This window comes from Scyliorhinus canicula, chromosome 7 (assembly GCF_902713615.1).
Source record: "Scyliorhinus canicula chromosome 7, sScyCan1.1, whole genome shotgun sequence".
In the NCBI taxonomy this organism is placed as follows: Eukaryota; Metazoa; Chordata; class Chondrichthyes; order Carcharhiniformes; family Scyliorhinidae; genus Scyliorhinus; species Scyliorhinus canicula.
The window spans coordinates 45,111,227-45,132,292 of NC_052152.1; the positions used below are offsets into that span (position 1 = coordinate 45,111,227).

The following is a 21,066-nucleotide window of genomic DNA, read 5'->3' on the forward strand; positions in this document are numbered from 1 at the left end:
ACAGTTATCCTCACATCTCACATCACACAACTGGTACAAAACAACACCATCCCAACCCACAATAAAACAAAATAACCACAAATACCTACACAATACAGAGTACCAAATACCCCAAAAAAACCTTCCTGTAAACAACCATAACAGGTCCACACAGAGCCCGTTTAATTTGACCCAACCTGTGCTCTGTAGCAAACGCTTCAGTCTCCTCTGAAGTAATGGTCCTTTGACCCAAAGGTAAAACGTAGCCTCGCAGGGTACACCACTTCAAATCTCACTCCACTCTTGTATAATGCCGCTTTGGCCTTCTTTGCCAGTTCCGCACCTAGATCCAGATATATTCTATCATGGCTTGCTTCCCATCTCGGGTAACGATTCTCCTTGGCCCACATCAGGACCTGCTCCTTCTCCTGGAAGCTGTGAAATCTGGCTATCAACGCTCTTGGTGGCTCATTTGCCCAAGGCTTCTACCGGAGTGCTCGATGGGCCCTATCCAGTTCTGGAGGGGATGCCAGTACCCTTTCCCCCACCATCTTACCCAACATCTGACAAACACACACAGTTGATTTCAGGCCCTCCATCTCCTCTGACACCCCAAAGACCCTGAGGTTTTGTCTCCTCGACCGATTCTCCAGTTCTCATTGACCTTCACCCTCAGGTTCTTGTTCTTTGTCACACCTCTGAGACCTTGGCCTCCAACGAGGCGATTTGGTCCCTGTGCCTTGACAAAGCCTCCTCCACCCCTTTCAACACCTCACCATGTTTCTTTACAACCCCCAAAGTCCTCTCCAATTTCTCACGAGCAGGACTCAGCACCTCTTCAATCGACTTATGCAGAGGTTCGAGCATCACCCTGCATTGTCTCTCGAAATGCTTCGCAAACTGTATTTTGAACTCGATGGCCAATGCCCCATTAGCATATCTGCCGTGTTCAGGGTGGCTATGGCTGCCTGACCTTCTACCGTCATCTTCCCCGCTGAGGCTCGCGCAAAGCTTCCAAACCAGAGAAGGATTTCCAGCTGCAGATTTCTTAGTTGGGAAGTCTTTTGAGATACATCTCCTCTAGGACCCCTCTACTTTCTTATAGAAACAGATTCTCCACCAGAACCCCGGGAACCAGGCGAAAAGGGCCAAAAGAACAAGTACCCTGGCAGGAGCTACCTAATACACAACCTCCTCCTACATGTCGCCACTGAAAATCTGTTGTAATTTTCTTTACTCAGTGTTTTTGAGAACATTTGAATTGACATTATGACATATTTTACAGCAAACTAACTGTCTAATCTTGATGAAAAGGTACTTGTGGACTGGCTGGATGTGCTGTTATAATTTTGCTTCGCATTCTACGGTTAATCGTTTTCATTGTTTTGTGTCTGTTAAGTCTCAAAGTTTGTGTTTAATTATCCAAAGGTTAGGATTTTGCAGTTTTGTGTCCAGACGTATGTGTATTTTGGCACATAGGTGCTACATTCCATGACTGGATTTCAAATTTTGTTTTCTGTTGTGAATTCGTACCATCTCATTTCCATGCCGTTTGTGGATTTGCCCGTTTGTGTTTTGGTTTGTTGGTCAGTTGTGTGTCAGTTTTCATTCAGATTTAAAGCTGCTATTGCTTTCCCTATCACCTTTTATTCTATGCTACCATGCAAAGTATCACAAAAGAACACAAACCTGGTTCTTCACCATATTATGTAAATTACTGCTTGTGGTTGATGTCCAAGCCATATCTTACGTATGGTTTACTGCAATGTCAGCTGTAGTATTTGCAGCATTTGTTGCTTATTTTCCCCACTTATTTGGGTTTCATTACGGGGACGGTTTTGCTGTCACCTTGTCAGCGAAAAGCACACACTCTAATTCTAGAGTTAGGTCCAGATACAACTCAAAAAGGGTCTGAGATGTCCTTGAAGCAGCCCATTAAATCCTAGTTTAATGTCAAACCTAGCAGTAAAAGGCCATATTGAGTGTGTTTCAGTTCCATTGGTCAAATGGGAGTAGACCTTTGCACATCCACGTAGTGGTGTCTTATCAAGTCAGAAGTAGGCTGCAAAACTAGGCAATACATAAACAAAGTGCGACTGACAGCAAGTCAGCGTGACCTTCATGTTCAGTGTGCATTGGCAACTGAGATCCAAAGTCTGTTGCTAATCTATAAAAAGTATTTGATTGTACTTTTTTGCATAAAATGTTGTGATTATTTTACAAGGCCAGGCTCCCTGTGTGATTCTTTGGAGGTAGGGCTCGATATCACTATTTCTATGTTGGCGCTCCCCATTGGAAGTGTGCCACAGCATAATCAGCCCTTTACAGTACCGATGCTTCAATATTACAATGGAGCTTACTTTTCAATCATCTGTAATAAAAATATTAGCTTGGTTCACATTACTGCCATATACTTCCGTCCGCTTTTTCCATTCTGAATTTCTCTAAATGCTGAGCACCTCCATTCTTAACGACAACCTCTTAACCTGCTCTGCAGAGAAACTCTAATGCTCCAAAAACTAATTTCTGCTTTCCATATTGCTCTGTTCTTTTAAACTGTATAACAACAATAAAACATGTATGTAGAGAGCACCTTTTAACGTTGATGAAATGGCTCTATGGACTTTGCAGCAATTTAATTTGACAAAATAGAGGATATTAATCAGGGAACTTGCGATGGTTTCATAGGAACCAACACTGGGATTGTGATACATTATTAGCCCATGCCTGTTACTTCTAATGCAGGCATCATGCAAACACCATGCTGCGCGTTAATGATAGTGGCTTGCAGCCCATAAATGTGTTGTTTAATGGCTGCACACACCCAGTGTGGGGTCCAATTTGATGTGAGGCTAGTGCTACTTAATTAGCCTAAAGCCTAAAGCCATAAGCCGGCCGAAATATCAAAGCTGCTTCTACCAAATCCTCCATCTCTCATCCCACTTCTCCCTCATCTGACAGCTTTTTCTGATTTGCAATTAGCACGATGTAAGCATACATCTATCACAGTAGTTCATTCTCACATTCGCAGTCACCAGCTTGGATACAGACTCTGTAGAGGATAATGTAGGGGTGGGATCAACATGTGTTGAAACACAGGACATGAGTGGCCTGTGGCCAGGTTAGACCATGCAGGTGCTAGCTCGCTTGACGTCGTGGTCACACAGGTTCTACTGCAGAGGACTCAGATGAGCACAGTGAGACAGCTTACAGATGGCAGATGGGAACACACAATGACATTCTTGGGGCATTGGGAACACTTGCTGGAATGCCTGCAGTCAATGTCAGGGAGAATGGAGGACTCCGGCACCAACTTGATATTTGGCTTCTGTATCCTAATAGCACTGTGGGTGTATCTGTAGCAATTCAAGAAGACAGGGCTATGTGCAGAGCTTGGAGCCGGTCCTCTTCAGCATGGTTATCAAGAACTAGTCCATGATGCAGCATCTGATAGCTGATGTCATGGATCCATTGCAGTACGAGCAGAAGGCACCCAGCATTTTGGTGCTGTATCCCACCCAACATTTGGATGCCGAATCTCGCCTGACATTTGCGTGCTGTATCCCACCCGATGGGCTGGGAAAGGAAGGACAGTGGATAGGCAATGGCAGGCATTCAAAGAATGAACAGGCGAATTCCAAAAGTTGTTTATTCCTATTTGAGCAAGCGTAGAAAGGGAACTGGGTTTACAAGGGAAATTAGAGATAGTATTAGATTCAAAGAAGAGGCATACAAAATAACAGGAAAAAGCAAAAAAAGACCTGATGATTGGGAACAGTTTAAAATTCAGCAAAGGCAAACCAAGGGATTAAGAAAGAGAAATTACACTATGGAAATAAGCTAGCGGGGAACATAAAAACTGACTGTAAAAGTTTCGATAGGTATATAGCGAGAAAAAGATTGATTAAAAACTAATTTAGGCCCCTTACAGTCATAAAAGGGGGGAATTCGTAACAGGGAACAAAGAAATGGCTGAGGAACTAAATTCATACTTTGCTTCTGTGTTTGCAAAGAAGACATGAATGATGTACCAAAAGTTCTGAGAAACACAAGTTTCAGTGAGGAGCTGAAGGAAATTAATATTAGTAAAGAAATGGAAAAATGGGGAAATTAATGAGATTGAAGGCGGACAACCCTCCAGGGCCTGATAATCTTCACAGTAGAGCCCTTAAGGAAATGGCCCTAGGGGCCTCACGGTAGCATGGTGGTTAGCATCAATGCTTCACAGCTCCAGGGTCCCAGGTTCGATTCCCGGCTGGGTCACTGTCTGTGTGGAGTCTGCACGTCCTCCCCGTGTGTGCGTGGGTTTCCTCCGGGTGCTCCGGTTTCCTCCCACAGTCCAAAGATGTGCGGGTTAGGTGGATTGGCCATGCTAAATTGCCCGTAGTGTAAGGTTAATTGTTGGGTTATGGGTATACGGGTTACGTGGGTTTAAGTAGGGTGATCATTGTTCGGCACAACATCGAGGGCCGAAGGGCCTGTTCTGTGCTGTACTGTTCTATGTTCTATGTTCTAAATCGTAGATCCAGGCAGCACAGGGGTCGAGTGGTTAGCACTCCTCCCTCATGGCACTAAGGACCCAGTTCGATCCGAGCTCCGGGTTACTGTTCATGTGGAGTTTGCACATTCTCCCTGTGGCCGCGTGGGTCTCACCCCCACACCTATGCAGGGTAGGTGGATTAGCCACGCTAAGTTGCCCCTTTATTGGAAAAAAAATGAATTGGGTATTTAAAATTTAAAATAAATAGTAGATCCACTGGTGGTCATTTTCCAAAGTATTTGGACTCTGGAATGGTTCCCACAGATGGGAGGGTAGGTAATATAACCCTGTTATTCAAAAAGGGAGGTAGAGAGAATACAGGGAACTATAGGCCATTAAGCCTAACGTTGGTAGTAGGGAAGTTGCTAGAGTCCATTATTAAGGATTTCATTGCGCAACATTTGGAAAGCAGTGGTATAATTACACAAAGTCAGCATGGATTTACAAATGGGAAATCATTCTTGACAAATTTACTGAAATTATTTGAAGATGTAACTCGTAGAGTTGACTAGGGAGAACCAGTGGATGTGATTTATTTAGATTGTCAGAAGACTTTCGACAAGGTCTCAAAGCTGATTACTATGTAAACGTAAAGTGCATGAAATGAAAAAATGAAAATGAAAAATGAAATGGGATTGCTGGTAGTGTCTTAAGATGGATAGAAAGATGGTTTGCAGACAGGAAGCAAAAAGTTGGAATAAGTAGGTATTTTTCAGATTGGCAGGCAGTGATTAGTAGGATACCACAGGGATCTGTGCTGGGACCCCAACTGTTTATTTTATATATGTATGACTTGGACAAGGGAACTAAATGTATTATCTCCATATTTGCAGATGATACAAAGTTGGATGGGAGGGTGACCTGTGAGGAGAGCTGCTTCAGGGGGATTTAGATAGGCTGAGTTAGTGGGCATATGCATGGCATATGCAGTATAATGTGGATAAATGTGAGGTTATTCGCTTTGGTAGTAAAAATAGGAAGACCACTGATGCACGAGGACCTTGGTGTCCTCGGGCATCAGTCACTGAAAGCTGCCACCCAGGTTGATAGGGTTGTTAGGAAGGCGTACAGTGTGTTAGCTTTTATTGGTAGAGAGATTGAGTTTCGGAGCCATGAGGTCATGTTGCAGCTGTACAAATCTCTGGTGCGGCCACATTTGGAGTATTGCGTGCAGTTCTGGTCGCCTCATTATAGGAAGGATGTGGAAGCATTGGAAAGGGTGCAGAGGAGATTTACCAGGATATTGCCAGGCCTGGAGGGAAGATCTTATTAGGAAAGGCTGAGGGACTTGTGGCTGTTTCCGTTAGAGAGAAGAAGGTTAAGAGGTGACTTAATAGAGGCAGGATGTTGCCTGGTATGGAGGGAAGATCTTATGAGGAAAAGCTGAGGGACTTGAGGCTGTTTTCGTTAGAGAGAAGCAGGTTAAGAGGTGACTTAATAGAGGCATACAAGATGATCAGAGGATTAGATAGGGTGGACAGTGAGAGCCTTTTTCCTCGGATGGTGATGGCTAAGGGGACATAGCTTTAAATTGAGAGGAGATAGATATAGGACAGATGTCAGAGGTAGGTTCTTTACTCAGAGAGTAGTAAGGGCGTGGAATGCCCTGCCTGTCACAGTAGTGGGCTCGCCAGCATTAAAGGCATTTAAATGGTCATTGGATAAACATATAGATGATAATGGAATAGTGTAGATGGGCTTTAGATTGGTTTCACAGGTCGGCGCAACATCGAGGGCCAAAGGGCCTGTACTGCGCTGTTATGTTCTATTGTTCGATTGAAAGTAAGCGCGCAGGTACATCAGGCAGTAAAGAAGGCAAATGGTATGATGATCTTCATAGCAAGAGGATTTGAGTATAGGAATAGGGATGTTTTACTGCAATTGTATATGGCATTGATGAGACCACACTTAGAGTATTGTGTGCAGTTTTGGTGTCCTTATCTGAAGAAGGATATTCTTGCTATGGAGAGAGTGCAGCGAAGGTTAACCAGGCTGATTGCTGGGATGGCGGGACTGTCATGTGAAGAGAGACCAAGTCAATTAGCATTATATTCATTGGAGTTTAGAAGAGTGAGAGGGGATCTCCTAGAAACTTATAAGATTCTAAGGGGATTAGACATGCTGCGTGCTGCAGACCAAGGAGGATGTAAACTTCTGCAACAGTGTGTTGGAGCAAGTGAATCCTTGAAGTCACACTAAGGCCTTCAGCACCTACCACACCACTCCTCTTGGGCTATGGCAACTGAAGTCCAAACTTCAAAACTTAAAACTCAGTAATAGCCAGTGGAAACCAATCAACAGCTAACCAGAAAACAGCTGTTGAGCTCTTTTAATAGTAAGAAGTCTTATAACACCAGGTTAAAGTCTAACAGGTTTATTTGGAATCACGAGCTTTCGGAATGTAGCTCCTTCATCAGGTGAGTGAAGAGGTAGGTTACACAGCATATATCGACAAAGCCAGTGACGCAAGATGATACTTTAAATGCAAGTCTTTGCAGGGAATTAAGTCTTTACAGGTCCAGACGGTGTGTCTGGAGAGAGGGATAATCACAGGTTAAAGAGGTGTGAATTGTTTCAAGTCAGGACAGGTGGTAGAATTTTGCAAGCTCAGGCCAGATGGTGGGGGGTTAAATGTAGTGACACATGAATCTAAGATCCCGGTTGAGGCCGTACTTTTAATAGTGTTGATGGTGGGAGGAAGGTTCCTTCCTGCGCAGAATGTTTGTTCAGCTGTGCAGTATGAGGCATGTGTGCTGGAGCTTTGAGAAATAGCACCACTGGAACACACTGATTTCACGATCTGTTTATTCTACATTAACATGGACAGGAGTGTGTGCCAGAAGTAAAGTCTTAGCAGGATGGTATCTGGCGCACTGAGTCACTGTCCGTGTGGAGTTTGCACATTCTCCCCGTGTTTGCGTGGGTTTCGCCCCCACAACCCAAAGATGAGCAGGGTAGGTGGATTGGCCATGCTAAATTGCCCCTTAATTGGCAAAATGAATTGGGTATTCTAAATTTATTTTAAAAAACAACTATGCAACTGAACTAAGAGTGGTTACTAAACACTTGGGGTTTTAAAGACATGACCAAAATATTAAATAAATACTTTGTACCTGTCTTTGTGGGATAAGGGTGTTCACCAGAGTACGGGTTAATGTGGGACTGAGAACAGTAATGCCCACATAGGGATGTAGAGAGTCACACGATGGGAGACGGTCTGTGGAGTAGAGTCTGGAAGGAGATGGCATGGAGACAGCAACCATGCACAGCAGTACCTTGAAAATGTGCAGAGTTAAAGATTACCAATAAATGGTTTATGTTTAACCATGCAAGTCTCTAGACCGCTCCCTAAAACGCCAAACTACCTTTCTAATAGTCTTCACTGTGGAAGACACAAATATCAGGAAATATGGGCTTGGCTTAGCACAGGGCTAAATAGCTGACTTGTAAAGCAGAACAAGGCCAGCAGCGTGGGTTAAATTCCAATACCAGCCTCCCCAAACAGGCGCCAGAATGTGGCGACTGGGGGCTTTTCACAGTAACTTCATTTGAAGCCTACTTGTGACAATAAGCGATTTTCATTTCATTTCATTTTCAAATAATGAGGAACCAACGGTCTAGCAAGAGTAAGGAACATTTTTAAAAATTGATGCAAGTAACAAAATAGTACTGGAGAAATTAATAGGACTAGGTGGCATTAATAAATCCCCTGGGCCATATGAGCTACATCCAAGAGTTTTTAAAAAAAAGAATAGGCTACAGAGATAGCGAATGTGTTGTTTTTGATTTTCCAGAATTTTGTAAGATTCTAGAACAGTTCCCAAGGATTGGAAAGTGACAAAGGTAACTCAACAATTTAAGAAATGAGTTAAAAACAAATTGTGGATCTACAGGCCATTTAACATAACAGCAGTAGTTGAAAAATGGCAGTATAATTAGGGTTGTTATAACGAAGCATTTAGAAAATAATATGATTAAGCAGAGTCAACACAGATATGAAATAAAAATGTTTTTCGGTGAATCTGTAAGTTTTTGAGGCTGTAAATGGTAAGATGGATGAGGGGAACCGGTGGATGTACTGTATTTGGATTTTCAAAAAGCATATGCTAAGGCAACAATCAAGTTTTTATTTCATAAAATTAGGACTCATGGGATTGGGTTGCATATTAAAATGGACTATGGATTGGTTAATGGAGAGAAAAGAGAATAGGAATGATCTGGACATTTCCAGGTTGACCAGCTGTAACTCCTGGGGTACCACATGGATCAGTTCTTGAACTTCAGCTGGCTACACTTTATATGAATGACTTTTTAATGAGGAGACTGAGTACAAAGTAGCCACGTTTGCTGGTCATACAAAGTTAAGACAGAAAGTAAGACTGCAGAGATGTTGGGTGGGTGGGGAAAAACCTGGTAGATGGGATACAACACGACAGTGGGAGGTTATCGGCTTTGATAGGAAAAATGAAAAAGCATTTTGAATGAGGAGAGATGGGGACATTTTTTCATTCAGAGGGATCTGAGTGTCCTTCTTTATAAATCAGACAGTTAACAGACAGGCAAGCAATTAGGAAGGCAAATTATATGTCAGCTTTTGTCTTACACTCAGAGGGATTTGAATGTAAGACTAAAGAAGTCTTAGTACAATTATACAGAGAATTGGTGAGACCACATCAGTACTACCATGTGCAGTTTTGGTCTCCTTACATAAGGGGAGACATACTTGCCCAAGAGTGTATACCACAGGGGTTTAGTAGACTAGTTCTTGGGTTCAGTCATCTGATCAATGAGAAGGGATTTAATTTTCTAGACTTATATTACCTGGAGTTTTGAAGAACGAAATATGATCTATTGGAACATTTATAGTTCTTCAAGGGCTTAACAGGGTAGATGCTGAGAAAATGTTTCTCCTAGGTGGGGACTCCAGAATGCCCTGGGTCACAGTCTTATTAAAGGTCAAACATTTAGTCTGAGGTGAAGAGAAATTCGGGTGAGGAGAAATTCCTTCATTCACAGGGTTGTGAATCTTTGGAATTCTCTACCCCAGAGGGCTGTGGCTGCTCAATTGTTGAATGTATTCAAGACAGAAGTTGATAGAGTTTTGAGCGCAAAGGGAATTAAGGGATATGGGGATAGTGCAGGAATGTGGAGTTCAGGTAGGAAATCAGCTATGATCTTGTTGACTGGTGGAGCAGGCTCAAAACGGCAAATGGCTTACTCCAGCTCCAACTTCTGATATTCTTATGGACACTTCATGTATAATCTGGACACTATTACAAACATCAGATCTATCCATAAAAAAATGCAATGACTCTCCAACCAGTCCACTACCAAGGACCAGGTGCCTCTGGGAACATTTTTACCATTCCGTTTCAATTGCTTTGGGGCGAGAAAGCATTCTTGGACAGGTGGAAAAACAATGATATTTTGCAAAGTGTCTCCACTAATCCTACTGTAATTCTCCACTGGTTAATGCAAATTAAAACTTTTAAAATTGTTCATATAGCTGTAATAATTGTTAACATTGTTTCTTTCTTCCCCCTCCACAGCTTAGAGTTGTTGTATCTAGGTGGGAATGGAATTATATCCATCCCTCCAGAACTCGCTAACCTGCCGTACCTCAGCTATCTGGGACTGTGTGACAACCGAATCCAGGGACTCCCACCACAGCTTGCACAGTAAGTTAACAAAGGCACCATATAAAAATATTGTTGTTTTAGCTGGGCAGAATGTGTGTAATTTGTGTTTCGTTTAATTCATTCATGTATGTTCTGCCTGAAGGGGGTCCGTGGCTCATTGTCTTACTGGTGCTTCATCGTGAGCCATTCACGTGGCACCTTTTGTCAGTGGTGTTTGCCAATGTCTGCCACCTTCGGGAGCAGATTTCCAGTTTTTCCACAGCTGGAATGGGGATTGAATCCACGCTGTTGCCGTTGTTCTCAACTCCATGCCAGCCAACTGAGCTAACGGGCCCCATTTTCACTTAATAACTACAAAAAAAGTTTTTCCTTCTGTTTATTCCACTGGGAAAGTTTTTTTTTAAACCACTGGCCTTGACAAATCACTCAATGCGCTGTTATTTCTGTTTCAGGCTGAACTCACTACGGTCACTCAGTCTTCACAATAACCTACTTACATACCTTCCTCGAGAGATCCTCAACCTGGTCCATCTGCAGGAACTCAGTCTACGTGGCAACCCACTTGTTGTGCGATTTGTGAAAGACCTAATCTACTTTCCGCCATCGTTACTTGAGCTGGCTGGCCGCATCGTGAAATCCCGTAACTTATGCTATACACTGAAAGACATGCCTGGGAACTTGGTCAGCTACTTGGATTCAGCCAGCAAATGCCCAAATCCCAAGTGTGCAGGTAAGAAAGTGGTACATTAGATTTTTGTTCGATCTTTTAACCCACAATTTGTTCCCTGCAAGCACTTCTTCACACAATAGATAGTGGAAATTTATTCCCACCTCACCGAAATAAATCATTGAGGCTAGGTTAATGGAAACTTTGAAAACTGAGATTGATAGATTTTTGTAAGGCAAGGCTATTAAGAGTAATAGAACCAAGCTAGGTAGACGGAGATTAGACACAAATCAGCTACGATCTAATTTGGTGTCGGAACAGGTTTGGGAAGCTGAATGGCCTACCTGTTCTGTGAATCTGCTTAATGCTGCAGGCTCATCTGGCCTCTAGCATGAGAAAAGGAACATAGAACATAGAACATAGAACAGTACAGCACAGAACAAGCCCTTCAGCCCTCGATGTTGTGCCGAGCAATGATCACCCTACTCAAACCCACGTATCCACCCTATACCCGTAACCCAACAACCCCCCCTTAACCTTAATTTTTTTTTAGGACACTACGGGCAATTTAGCATGGCCAATCCACCTAACCTGCACATCTTTGGACTGTGGGAGGAAACCGGAGCACCTGGAGGAAACCCACGCACACACAGGGAGGACGTGCAGACTCCGCACAGACAGTGACCCAGCCGGGAACCGAACCTGGGACCCTGGAGCTGTGAAGCATTTATGCTAACCACCATGCTACCGTGCTGCCCACAGGAGTCACATGTTGAATTTATTAAAATATTTCAGCACTTATTTATCTGCTTTCCTGTTGGGATGAGAATGGTCAGCGTACAAATGGAATCGTTATTCAGGCTCTGTTCACAGTACTCCAACATAGAGAGCATTATTTAGAATATAGTATAGGTTTCCTTATTATCACCTTGACAACATGTGCAAATCTCAAAATTCAGCCCATCATATCGATGCCAGCTGGAAAAAGAGCTGTCCAACCTTGGCTCACACGCCCTTTAGGTTTCAATTCGTTAAATGCATGTTTTTAAAAATCCATTCATGGGATCTGGCCAGCATTGATTGCCCATGCCTAATTGCGCATGAGAAGGTGGTGGTGAGCTGCCTTCTTGAACGGCTGCAGTGCATGTGGTATCGATACACCCACTGTGCTGTTAGGGAGAGAGTTCAGGATTTTGACCCAGCAACAGTGAAAGAACAGTGATATATTTCCAAGTCAGGATGGAGAGTGGCTTGGAGGGGGATTCCAGCTGGTGCTGTTCCCAGATATCTGCTGCCCTTGTCTTTCTAGATGGTCATTAGTTTGGAAGGTGTTGTCTGGAAAGGCTTGGTGAGTTCCTGTACTTAATCTAGTAGATGGTACACACTGCTGCTACTCTGCATAGGTGGTGGAGGGAGTGACAGTTAGTGGATGGGGTACCAGTCAAGCAGACTACTTTGTTCTGGATGGTGTCAAATGTTGTTGTGTTGTTGGAGCTGCACTCATCCAGGCAAGTGGAGAGTGTTCCATCACACTCCTCCTGACTTGTGCTTTGTAGATGGTGGACAGACTTTGGGGAGTTAGGAGTGTGTTACTCGCCATAGGATTCCAGCCTCTGATCTGCTCTGCTAGCCATAGTATTTATATGGCTAGTCCAGTTCAGTTTCTGGTCAATGGTAACCCCCAGGATATTGATAGTTGGGGATTCAGCGATTGTAATTCGATTCAATGTCAAGGAGCAATGATTAGATTCTCTCTTGTTGGAGATGGTCATTGCTTGGCACTTGTGCAGCACAAATGTTACTTGCCATTGTCAGCCCAAGCCTGGATATTGTCCATGGACTGCTTCAGTATCTGAGGAGTCGCGAATGGTGCTGAACTTTTGCAGTCATCTGCAAACATCCCCACTTCGATTTTGTGATGGAAGGGAGGTTATTGATGAAGCAACTGAATATAGGCTTGGGACATTATCCTGAGGAACACCTGCAGTGATGTCCTGTAACTGAGATGATTGACCTCCAATAACCACAACCACCTTCATTTGCGTGAGAGTTTTTCTTATCCCCATTGACCCAGTTTTGCCAGGGCTCCTTGATGCCACACTCAATCAAATGCAGCGTTGATGTCAAGAACAGTCACTCTCACCTCATTTCTGGATTTCAGCTCTTCTGTCCCTGTTTGCACCAAGGCTGTGATGAGGTCAGGAGCAGAGTGATCCTGGGGGAACCCAAACTGAGCATCAGTGAGCAGATTATTGCTAAGCAAGTGCCACTTGATAGCTCTGTTGATGACACCTTCCATGACTTTACTGATGATCAAGAGTACACTGATGGGATGGTAATTGGCCGGTTTGATTTGAACAGCTTTTTGTGCACAGGACATACTTGGACAATTTTCCATATTGCTGGGTAGATGCCAGTGTTGTAGCTTTGTGGAACAGCTTGGCTAGGGCTGGAGCACAAGTCTTCAGTACATTTGCCAGAATATTGTCAGGACCTATAGCTTCTGCAGTATCCACAGCCTTCAGACATTTTTTTGATATCGGGTGACGTGAATAAAATTGGCTGAAGACTGACATCAGTGATGCTGGGGACCTCCGGAGGAGGCCAGGATGGATCATCAACTTGGCACTTCTGGCTGATTAAGGCTGAAAATGCTTCAGCCTTGTTTTATGCACTGATGTGCTGGGCGCCTCCATCTTTGGGGATGGGGAATATTTGTGGAGCCTCCTCCTCCAGTGAGTTATTAAATAGTCTACCACCATTCACGACTGGATGTGGCAGAACTGCAGGAACTTTGGTTGTGGGATTGGTTCTCTCTGTCTATCACTTGCTGCACATGCTGTTTGGCATGTAAGTAGTCCTAAAATTGGAGTTACAAGGAGAGATTAAATTGTTTAGGATTGTTCTCCCTGTAGTTTTGAAAGAGTGACTTGATTGAAGTTTTCAGGATTATTAAAGGAACAAATAAGATAGATAAGGGGAAACTATTTCTGCAGGTTTGGGAAATCTGAAACTAGGAGGTATTAACTAAAAATTAGAGGCAGACCTTTCAGGAGTAAAACAGTTCTGTAAGAAAGACTTTTATACACAGAGGGTGGGAGAAGGTTGGAACTCTCTTCCAAACATATAGAATATCTACAGTGCAGAAGCACACCATTCGGCCATCGAGTCTGTGCAGACTAGGGCAGCACTGTGGCACAGTGGTTAGCATTGCTGTCCACGGTGCTGAGGACCCAGGTTCGAATACCGGGCTCTGGATCACTGTCTGTGTGGAGTTTGCATATTCTCCCCGTGTCTGCATGGGTTTCACCCCCACAACCCAAAGATGTACAGGATAGGTGGATTGGCCACGCTAAATTGCCCCTTAATTGGAAAAGATAATTGGGGACTTAAAAAATTTTTTAAAAGAGTCTGCGCAGACTATGTGAAAGAACACCGCCCAAGCTTCGACCCTGCCTTATCCAAATAACCCCTTGACCTAATCTACACATCTTTTTTGGACACGAAGGAGCAATTTAGCATGGCCAATCCTCCTAACCTGTACATCTTTGGACACATCAATTGATGCTCGATCAATTGTTATATTTAAATCCGAGACAAATACATTTTGTTCATCAAAGATAGGGAGGGGCAAAGGCGGTTAAAATTGGTTATGGGTAAATCAACTTTTGGATAATGGAACAACCCTGAGGCGCGAAATGACCTATTCCTGTTTTATGTTTCCTATTCCGAGCAGTATGCATTGATTTCTCTAGTTTTTCAAGTACCATAGAAAATTTAGAGGTTAGTTTTAACTACCTATGGCTGCCTAAAGCAGCAACCTGAGAGGCAACACGTCACATTCTGTCTGTCTTGGCCAGCTGAAACTTAAAGAACACTTGCAAATGATATGGTGAGCAGCATAGCTGACTGTAAAATGTATGAATGCATTACCACCAGTATTTTCTTTTTGAAATATTTTTAGCAGATTTTTCGCACATATCAAAACTTTGCAGAATAATATAAAAACAATAATAGTAACCAAAACAATAACAGCACCAACACAAGTATCACAACTTGCCACTGCGTCTGTGACAATGGTCCCAGTCATATAATTTCCTTACATTATTTACATTAGTGTGTATCAGACATTTTTTTTAAGTGTTCTTATTGGAATTTTAAACTTTTATTAATAGGAATTGTACACAACTTTCATATTTAGCATTATGCCAAAAATTATATAATTACATTTGTTTTGCTGGGGGGGGGGGGGAGGGGGGATGTCATGTTCTCTCCAACCCCCCCCCCCCCCCCCCCGAGTTCTCGAGAGACGTTAGGATGGTCCGCCTTCCCGGTTTGATATGTGTGTGATGGATCCATGTCTCCTCCTGCAAATGGCCTTCCATCCCATTTCACCTCTGCTATACACAATCCCCATTCCAACCCCCCTTCCTACTACCCCCTTTCATATCTGCCCCCCTCCACACGCTTAGTTGCTAGTTGCGAACAGGTCGGCAAAGAGGTTTGTGAACTTCTTCCATGTGTCATGGAATCTCTCCTTGGACTCCTGTATTGCGAATTTTATCTTTTCTTGTTTCAGAAACATGGCCAGCTCTGAGAGCCACTCTGAGGCCCTGGGTGGCACTGCCGACTTCCAACTTAACAGAAGTCTCCGCCTGCTGAGGCGAAGGCCAGGGCACCCGCCCCCATCCCATTCCAGAGCTCTGGATGCTCTGACACCCCGAAGACCGCCACAGATGGGCACAGCTCCATCTTGACTCTTACAACCCTGGACATGGCCTCGTAAATGGCCATCCAGAACTCCGAGTCTGGGCAGGACCATAACATGTGGGTATAGTTGGCTGGCGCCCCCTGACCTCGCTCGCACTTATCCTCCACCTCCGATACTCCACCACCCGCTCATACGTGTCTTAGTAAGGTGTGCTCTGTGCATGAGCTGCTTAGACCAGTGCAAGAGGAGATGGAGTTGATCCTGTGGAGTGCTTTGATCCAGAGTCCTTCTCCTATCTCCATGTCCAGCTCCTCCTCCCATGTCCATCTGGTCTCCTCCACCAGTATTACCACAGCACAGATATAATGTATTTCATGGAACATCAGGCAGAGCTTCAGAAATACTTGTTTTTTTCTGCGAGCTAATTTAGTATTAATCAGAGTCCCTGGACACGAGGCTGCATGCTGACATACCTGGCTGGCAGGTAATAATTTCTAGCAATTGTCATCATAAATGTCAGGGTCAATATCAGCTTTTCAACAGACAATATAATGGATATCATAGGGTCAAAATCGTAGAATCATTTCAGTGAAGGAGGAAGCCATTCTGCCCGTCAAGTCTGCACCAAGCCTCCTTAACCCTGTAACCCCACCTAACTGTTGGATACTAAGGGGCAATTGAACATGGCCAATCCGCCTCTTTGGCCTGTGGGAGGAAACTGCAGCACCTGGAGGAATCCACGCAGAGGGGCGAGAACATGCAAATTTCACACAATCACTGAAGGTCGGAATCGAACCTGGGTCCCTGGAGTTGTGAGGTAGCAGTGCTAACCACTGTGCCACTGTGTCACCCTATGGGCCACATGTTTAAGCAAGGTCTTCAAATGTAGGTTCTGATAAAAGATTTGTGTGCTTGGAAGGTGACTTCCAATCCAGGGTATCCAGTGATGTGGACCAGAGTCTTATAGTTAGTGTATTGTTTAAACCACAGGGAGCTCTAGCATTAGATTCTCATGTAGATTGGAAACCCGCTGAATCTTCAGCTCACTTGCTTTATTTAATATCTACTGCACCTCAAGTGATGAAGAAGATAAGACTAACGTAAAGAGTCTTGAATCAGTCAGTTTCAGGGTCGAATTCTCAGTGGGCGTATAGAAGTTTACAAATCTTACAGGTATCACCGGCGATAGAAGAAAGTGAGATCTCTGTGGGTGGGTGAGTGGCAGAAATAAACATTGTTTGACTTCAATTATACTGTGCTTTTTATTCCTACTTCTTAGGAGTTTACTTTGACTCTTGTGTTCGTCATATCAAGTTTGTCGACTTCTGTGGCAAGTACCGCCTCCCGCTCATGCACTACCTGTGCTCCCCACAGTGTTTCTCACCATGCAGCTCAAATTCACAGAGTGACTGTGACTCTGAAGATGAATTCAACGTTCCACGGCACCGGATGCAAAAAGTGCTCCTTGGTTAAATGCTTGGGGAAGTAAACAAATCCACTGTAAAGACTGGGTCACTGTAGTCCTGGAACACTTGAATTTACCTAATCCAACAAACCAGGGTCTTGTTGACTACAATCCTTACTGCTATTACAGTAATGTTCAGACCTTCATATCAGCTTTTGTGTATAATGGATTGTACAGTGTTCATAATCTTTGAGTATTATCATGGACTCTTAAATATTTGTACTAAAGCACTATATTTTTATGCCAGTAACTGTGAAGTAGTCTGGTATTTATTAATATTGGATGTGCAAAGAGCTATTTTGAATAACCATACTTTTAAAATATTGTACCAAGCACTGCTTTAATGTATAATAATTACCAAATCTGTATCTGTTCCATTTGAAAGGTTAATATTTGCATTTGATGAGACAAGTTTTTTTTTTAAGGGTATTCTGTATGTAAAGTTAAAAAACGCCAAGTAGGAAGGCACTTGACAGCTGGATTAAATAGTGGGAGTCTTGTTCTCTGCTTGAATTGTTAGACCATGTTGATTATGAGAATTCTAGTTGACAACTGCTTTCTGACGCGAGTAGCAGATTATAAGTGAGAAGAGTTCCTATATTTGGAGTGATGCCCCTGCACCGAACCCCCCCCCCCCCCCTTTCAATCCCACGTTACCATTCAGGTTGCTGTTCAGAGCTGTGAAACTTGAGCATAACTAATGAAATTAAAGGGAATGAAACCAAGTTAGAAATGGAATCAGAGGGAATGTGATAAAGTAGATAATCACCTACAGTGAAGGCGTTGGAGCTAAGGATATGGTTACACAGCTACAAACTACTTAAGAGGAATTGGACAGTGGTCACCTTTCCGATTTTAAAATTCTAGTCACAAGATTTATTATTCATACTTGGGGTTTGAAAGGATTTGGGATTCTTCAGAGTTTAGGTAAGTTTGGGATGGCAGGAATGTTTTACAGATTCAAAGAATTACATTGATGTTTTTAACAGGCCTATCAGCCACCTGAAACAGTTATTGAGATTAGAGGCACACTCCCCATCACTTGAATACCATTATATGGAGATGCCGGCGTTGGACTGGGGTGAGCACAGTAAGAAGTCTTACAACACCGGGTTAAAGTCCAACAGGTTTGTTTCAAATCACTAGCTTTCGGAGCGCAGCTCCTTCCTTTACCTGAGGGCAGCTGATTCACCTGATGAAGGAGCTGCACTCCAAAAGCTAGTGATTCCAAACAAACCTGTTGGACTTTAACCTGGTGTTGAATACCATTGGAAGAGTGCCCTTTGCTGTGAAATACAAAATTATCTTGTAGAAATTCTGATAAATTACAAAAATGTGTTTGGTGTGTTCTGAGCTTTACAGTTTGTTTTTAAATTTAATCCAGTGCTGTTAAAATGAATGGGTTGGGGTGGGAGGGGTGGTGGCTGCCTTCTAGTCTGTAGCTGGGCTGGTCTTTCATTTTCTAATGCCAGAATTTAGCTGCTTATAAGAACGAATGGGGTCCTGTGAGGGAATTCCTCCAAACATGGTACAAATGAGATTAAAGAACAGCTCATTCTAATGGAAAGTGAATTTGTTGATACTTGTGCAAAGCTAATAACAGGATGGGAATTTTAGGAGATTGAATACTGAAGGCAGTGTTGTTTGGGATTCGGAGCTTTTTTTCTGTTGTCAGAAACTCATTTATTCTGTTTGGTTCAAAATACACACCAATAAACAAAGTAACTAACTACAGATATATTCATAGCGTGGGTGATTTTCGTTTTTGAACAGAGTTAGAAGAGGATTTTTCCATCTGGCCTCGGAACCCTGCTGTCAGGTTCACATGGGTCAGAAGTCCATAGGGTCAGAAGTTCACACTGCGTGGGAAACAGTCACTCAATGTGATTTTCCCTGGAAAGACCAATAGAGAGCGAGAGAGAGAGAGAGATTCTACATGGATAAGTCTTTTCTCCATATTTTTGAAAATAAATTTAAAAATTGGCTTTTGCAGCCACGCCACTGCTTTTGGGGAGGTTGGGAGTCCTCTCTACAGGGTGGCCTGCAGTTGCTGCTGCACCCAGCCAGGCAGAGAGGGCCCATTAGCCTGCCTGGGGTGCTGCCATCTGGAGGCGATCTCTGGGCTGCTAAACTGGCCCCTGCCATCTATAGGAACCTGGAGGCTGATAGCAATTCAAATTTGCCTCCTTTAAATGGCCATAAACAGGCATGATCTGCTTTCTGCCATGTCTAGTTGGTTAGTCCGGCTTCCCAATGCACCACCTCTGAAGGGGGACTGAATCGCCAACTGAAACGTAGTATTAGTGCCCACCCGCATCTGCTCTCAGCCCCAGAGAGGGCTAAAGGTTATTATTATTAGATCTGGCCTTTAGACTCGGTTTGAAACACTGGTAATATTTAATCCAAGTGAGGCTGCCTCGCCTGCCACTTTGCGAGCCGGAAAGAACCTTGCACCTCCTCCTCAGGGGAAGGCTCACCACATAAAGTGCCAATCAGGATCAAGGACCCTGGAAATCCCAACCCCCGAGAACTGCAGGCTAGTCAGAGGCCATTTCCATTGCAGACAGTGCGAGCAAGAGCAATGGGAGCTGCTGTCAATGCACCCACCAGAGGCCCAGGAACAGCACGGGCCTTCAAGCCACAGGTGAGTGAAGGCAGGATGGGGATGCGGGGGTGGGAAATGCCAGGAAGGGAAGTCAGGAGCAGGAGCAGAGGGGTGGCTCTCAGTCCTCAAATCCTCCACTCCGTCCTCACTGATTCCGGGTGGCTTCGAGTGCTTTTGTATGAGGGACCATAGAAGCCGCCAATAGCCTGCCCGCACAGAAGGAAAAATCAGTTAATTGGGGAAATAAGAATACTGGTCTCAGCTGGTCTAGTATACTTTAAAGCTGAACAACAGTAAAGCAGGGAAGTAGGAATACTGGTCCGAACTGATTTTTCCTTCTGGGTACCCTGGACTTAATCGAGTCAGAGGTGGGATGATGATGGAGTTCCCATCTGGCACCCTCCCACCCACTGAAATGCCTCACTTCCAGTGGAGGGAATTGAATTCTGCCCACGCAGGTCGCTTTTCAGGTATTTATAGTTAAGCAGCAGAAAACAGTCTCATGATGTTATTAAACAGGAATCAATTTGTCTACAAATTCTGTCAGGTGATTGGAGCCATAATAAATGGTTTTGACGGTGCTCACTGCAGAGCTGAATAAAAGTTACGAATTATGCTTTGAAATATTCTGGAAACGTTTTAAAAACTAAAAAGGAGTAATTCCATGATCCTCTGTTCCAAGCCGGGGCCCCTCTCTTTTGAAGTTGAGGTTGGTGAGAAGGCTTCAATCCTCGTAAGGTGTAGCGCACCCCCCCCCCCCCCCCCCCCCCCCCACCACCACCACACTGGGAGTGCAGGATCACGGAATTAACCGATCAACATTTTGTTATCCTGATGTTCAGATTATTGATGAAACCACTATTTGTGATGATGAGTTAAGTTATTATCTTCTCCCAACAACACGCAGGCCTGTGGCCCAATAAAATCAATGGCCTGTAGGAGGCTATGATGTGGAGATGCCGGCGTTGGACTGGGGTGAGCACAGTAAGAAGTCTTACAACACCAGGTTAAAGTCCAACAGGTTTGTTTCAAACACGAGCTTTCGGAGCACGGCTCCTTCTTCAGGTGAATCTGAAGAATTCAGATTCATTCACCTGAAGAAGGAGCCGTGCTCCGAAAGCTCGTGTTTGAAACAAACCTGTTGGACTTTAACCTGGTGTTGTAAGACTTCTTTCTGTAGGAGGCTGTTCAGTTGCTGCCTTTTTTTCTGCACTGGGACAATATAGTCACTTTGTTAAACACCAAGGTTGAATCATTCTGCCCCCGGTCATGGTTAGATTATAGTGTGGTGGTTCAACCAATTTTATTGCTGTGTTTTCACTGACTTCAGCAGAAAATGCGGCACCTTTACACTGATGTTTTTGGACAAAGTCGGTCAAAACGTGAAAACAAAAATCCTCTTGTTAACCAATAGCTCCTTAATCTTTTCAGGTTTTCTTCTTGATCTGGCTGTCGAAACA

The 21,066-nt window shown here is 43.7% G+C and overlaps 1 protein-coding gene across 1 annotated transcript in view; it reads left to right on the top strand.

The window, feature by feature from the left end:
- Nucleotides 1-18,739, top strand: part of lrrc58b (leucine rich repeat containing 58b) — a 67,994-nt gene extending 49,255 nt beyond the window's left edge. Inside the window, exons 2-4 of the mRNA XM_038801906.1 lie at nucleotides 10,069-10,197; nucleotides 10,611-10,888; nucleotides 16,816-18,739. Of these exons, the coding sequence (XP_038657834.1) occupies nucleotides 10,069-10,197; nucleotides 10,611-10,888; nucleotides 16,816-17,009 (601 nt within the window). The 3' untranslated portion in view covers nucleotides 17,010-18,739. The remainder of the gene's footprint in view (nucleotides 1-10,068; nucleotides 10,198-10,610; nucleotides 10,889-16,815) is intronic.
- Nucleotides 18,740-21,066: the final 2,327 nt, after the last annotated feature.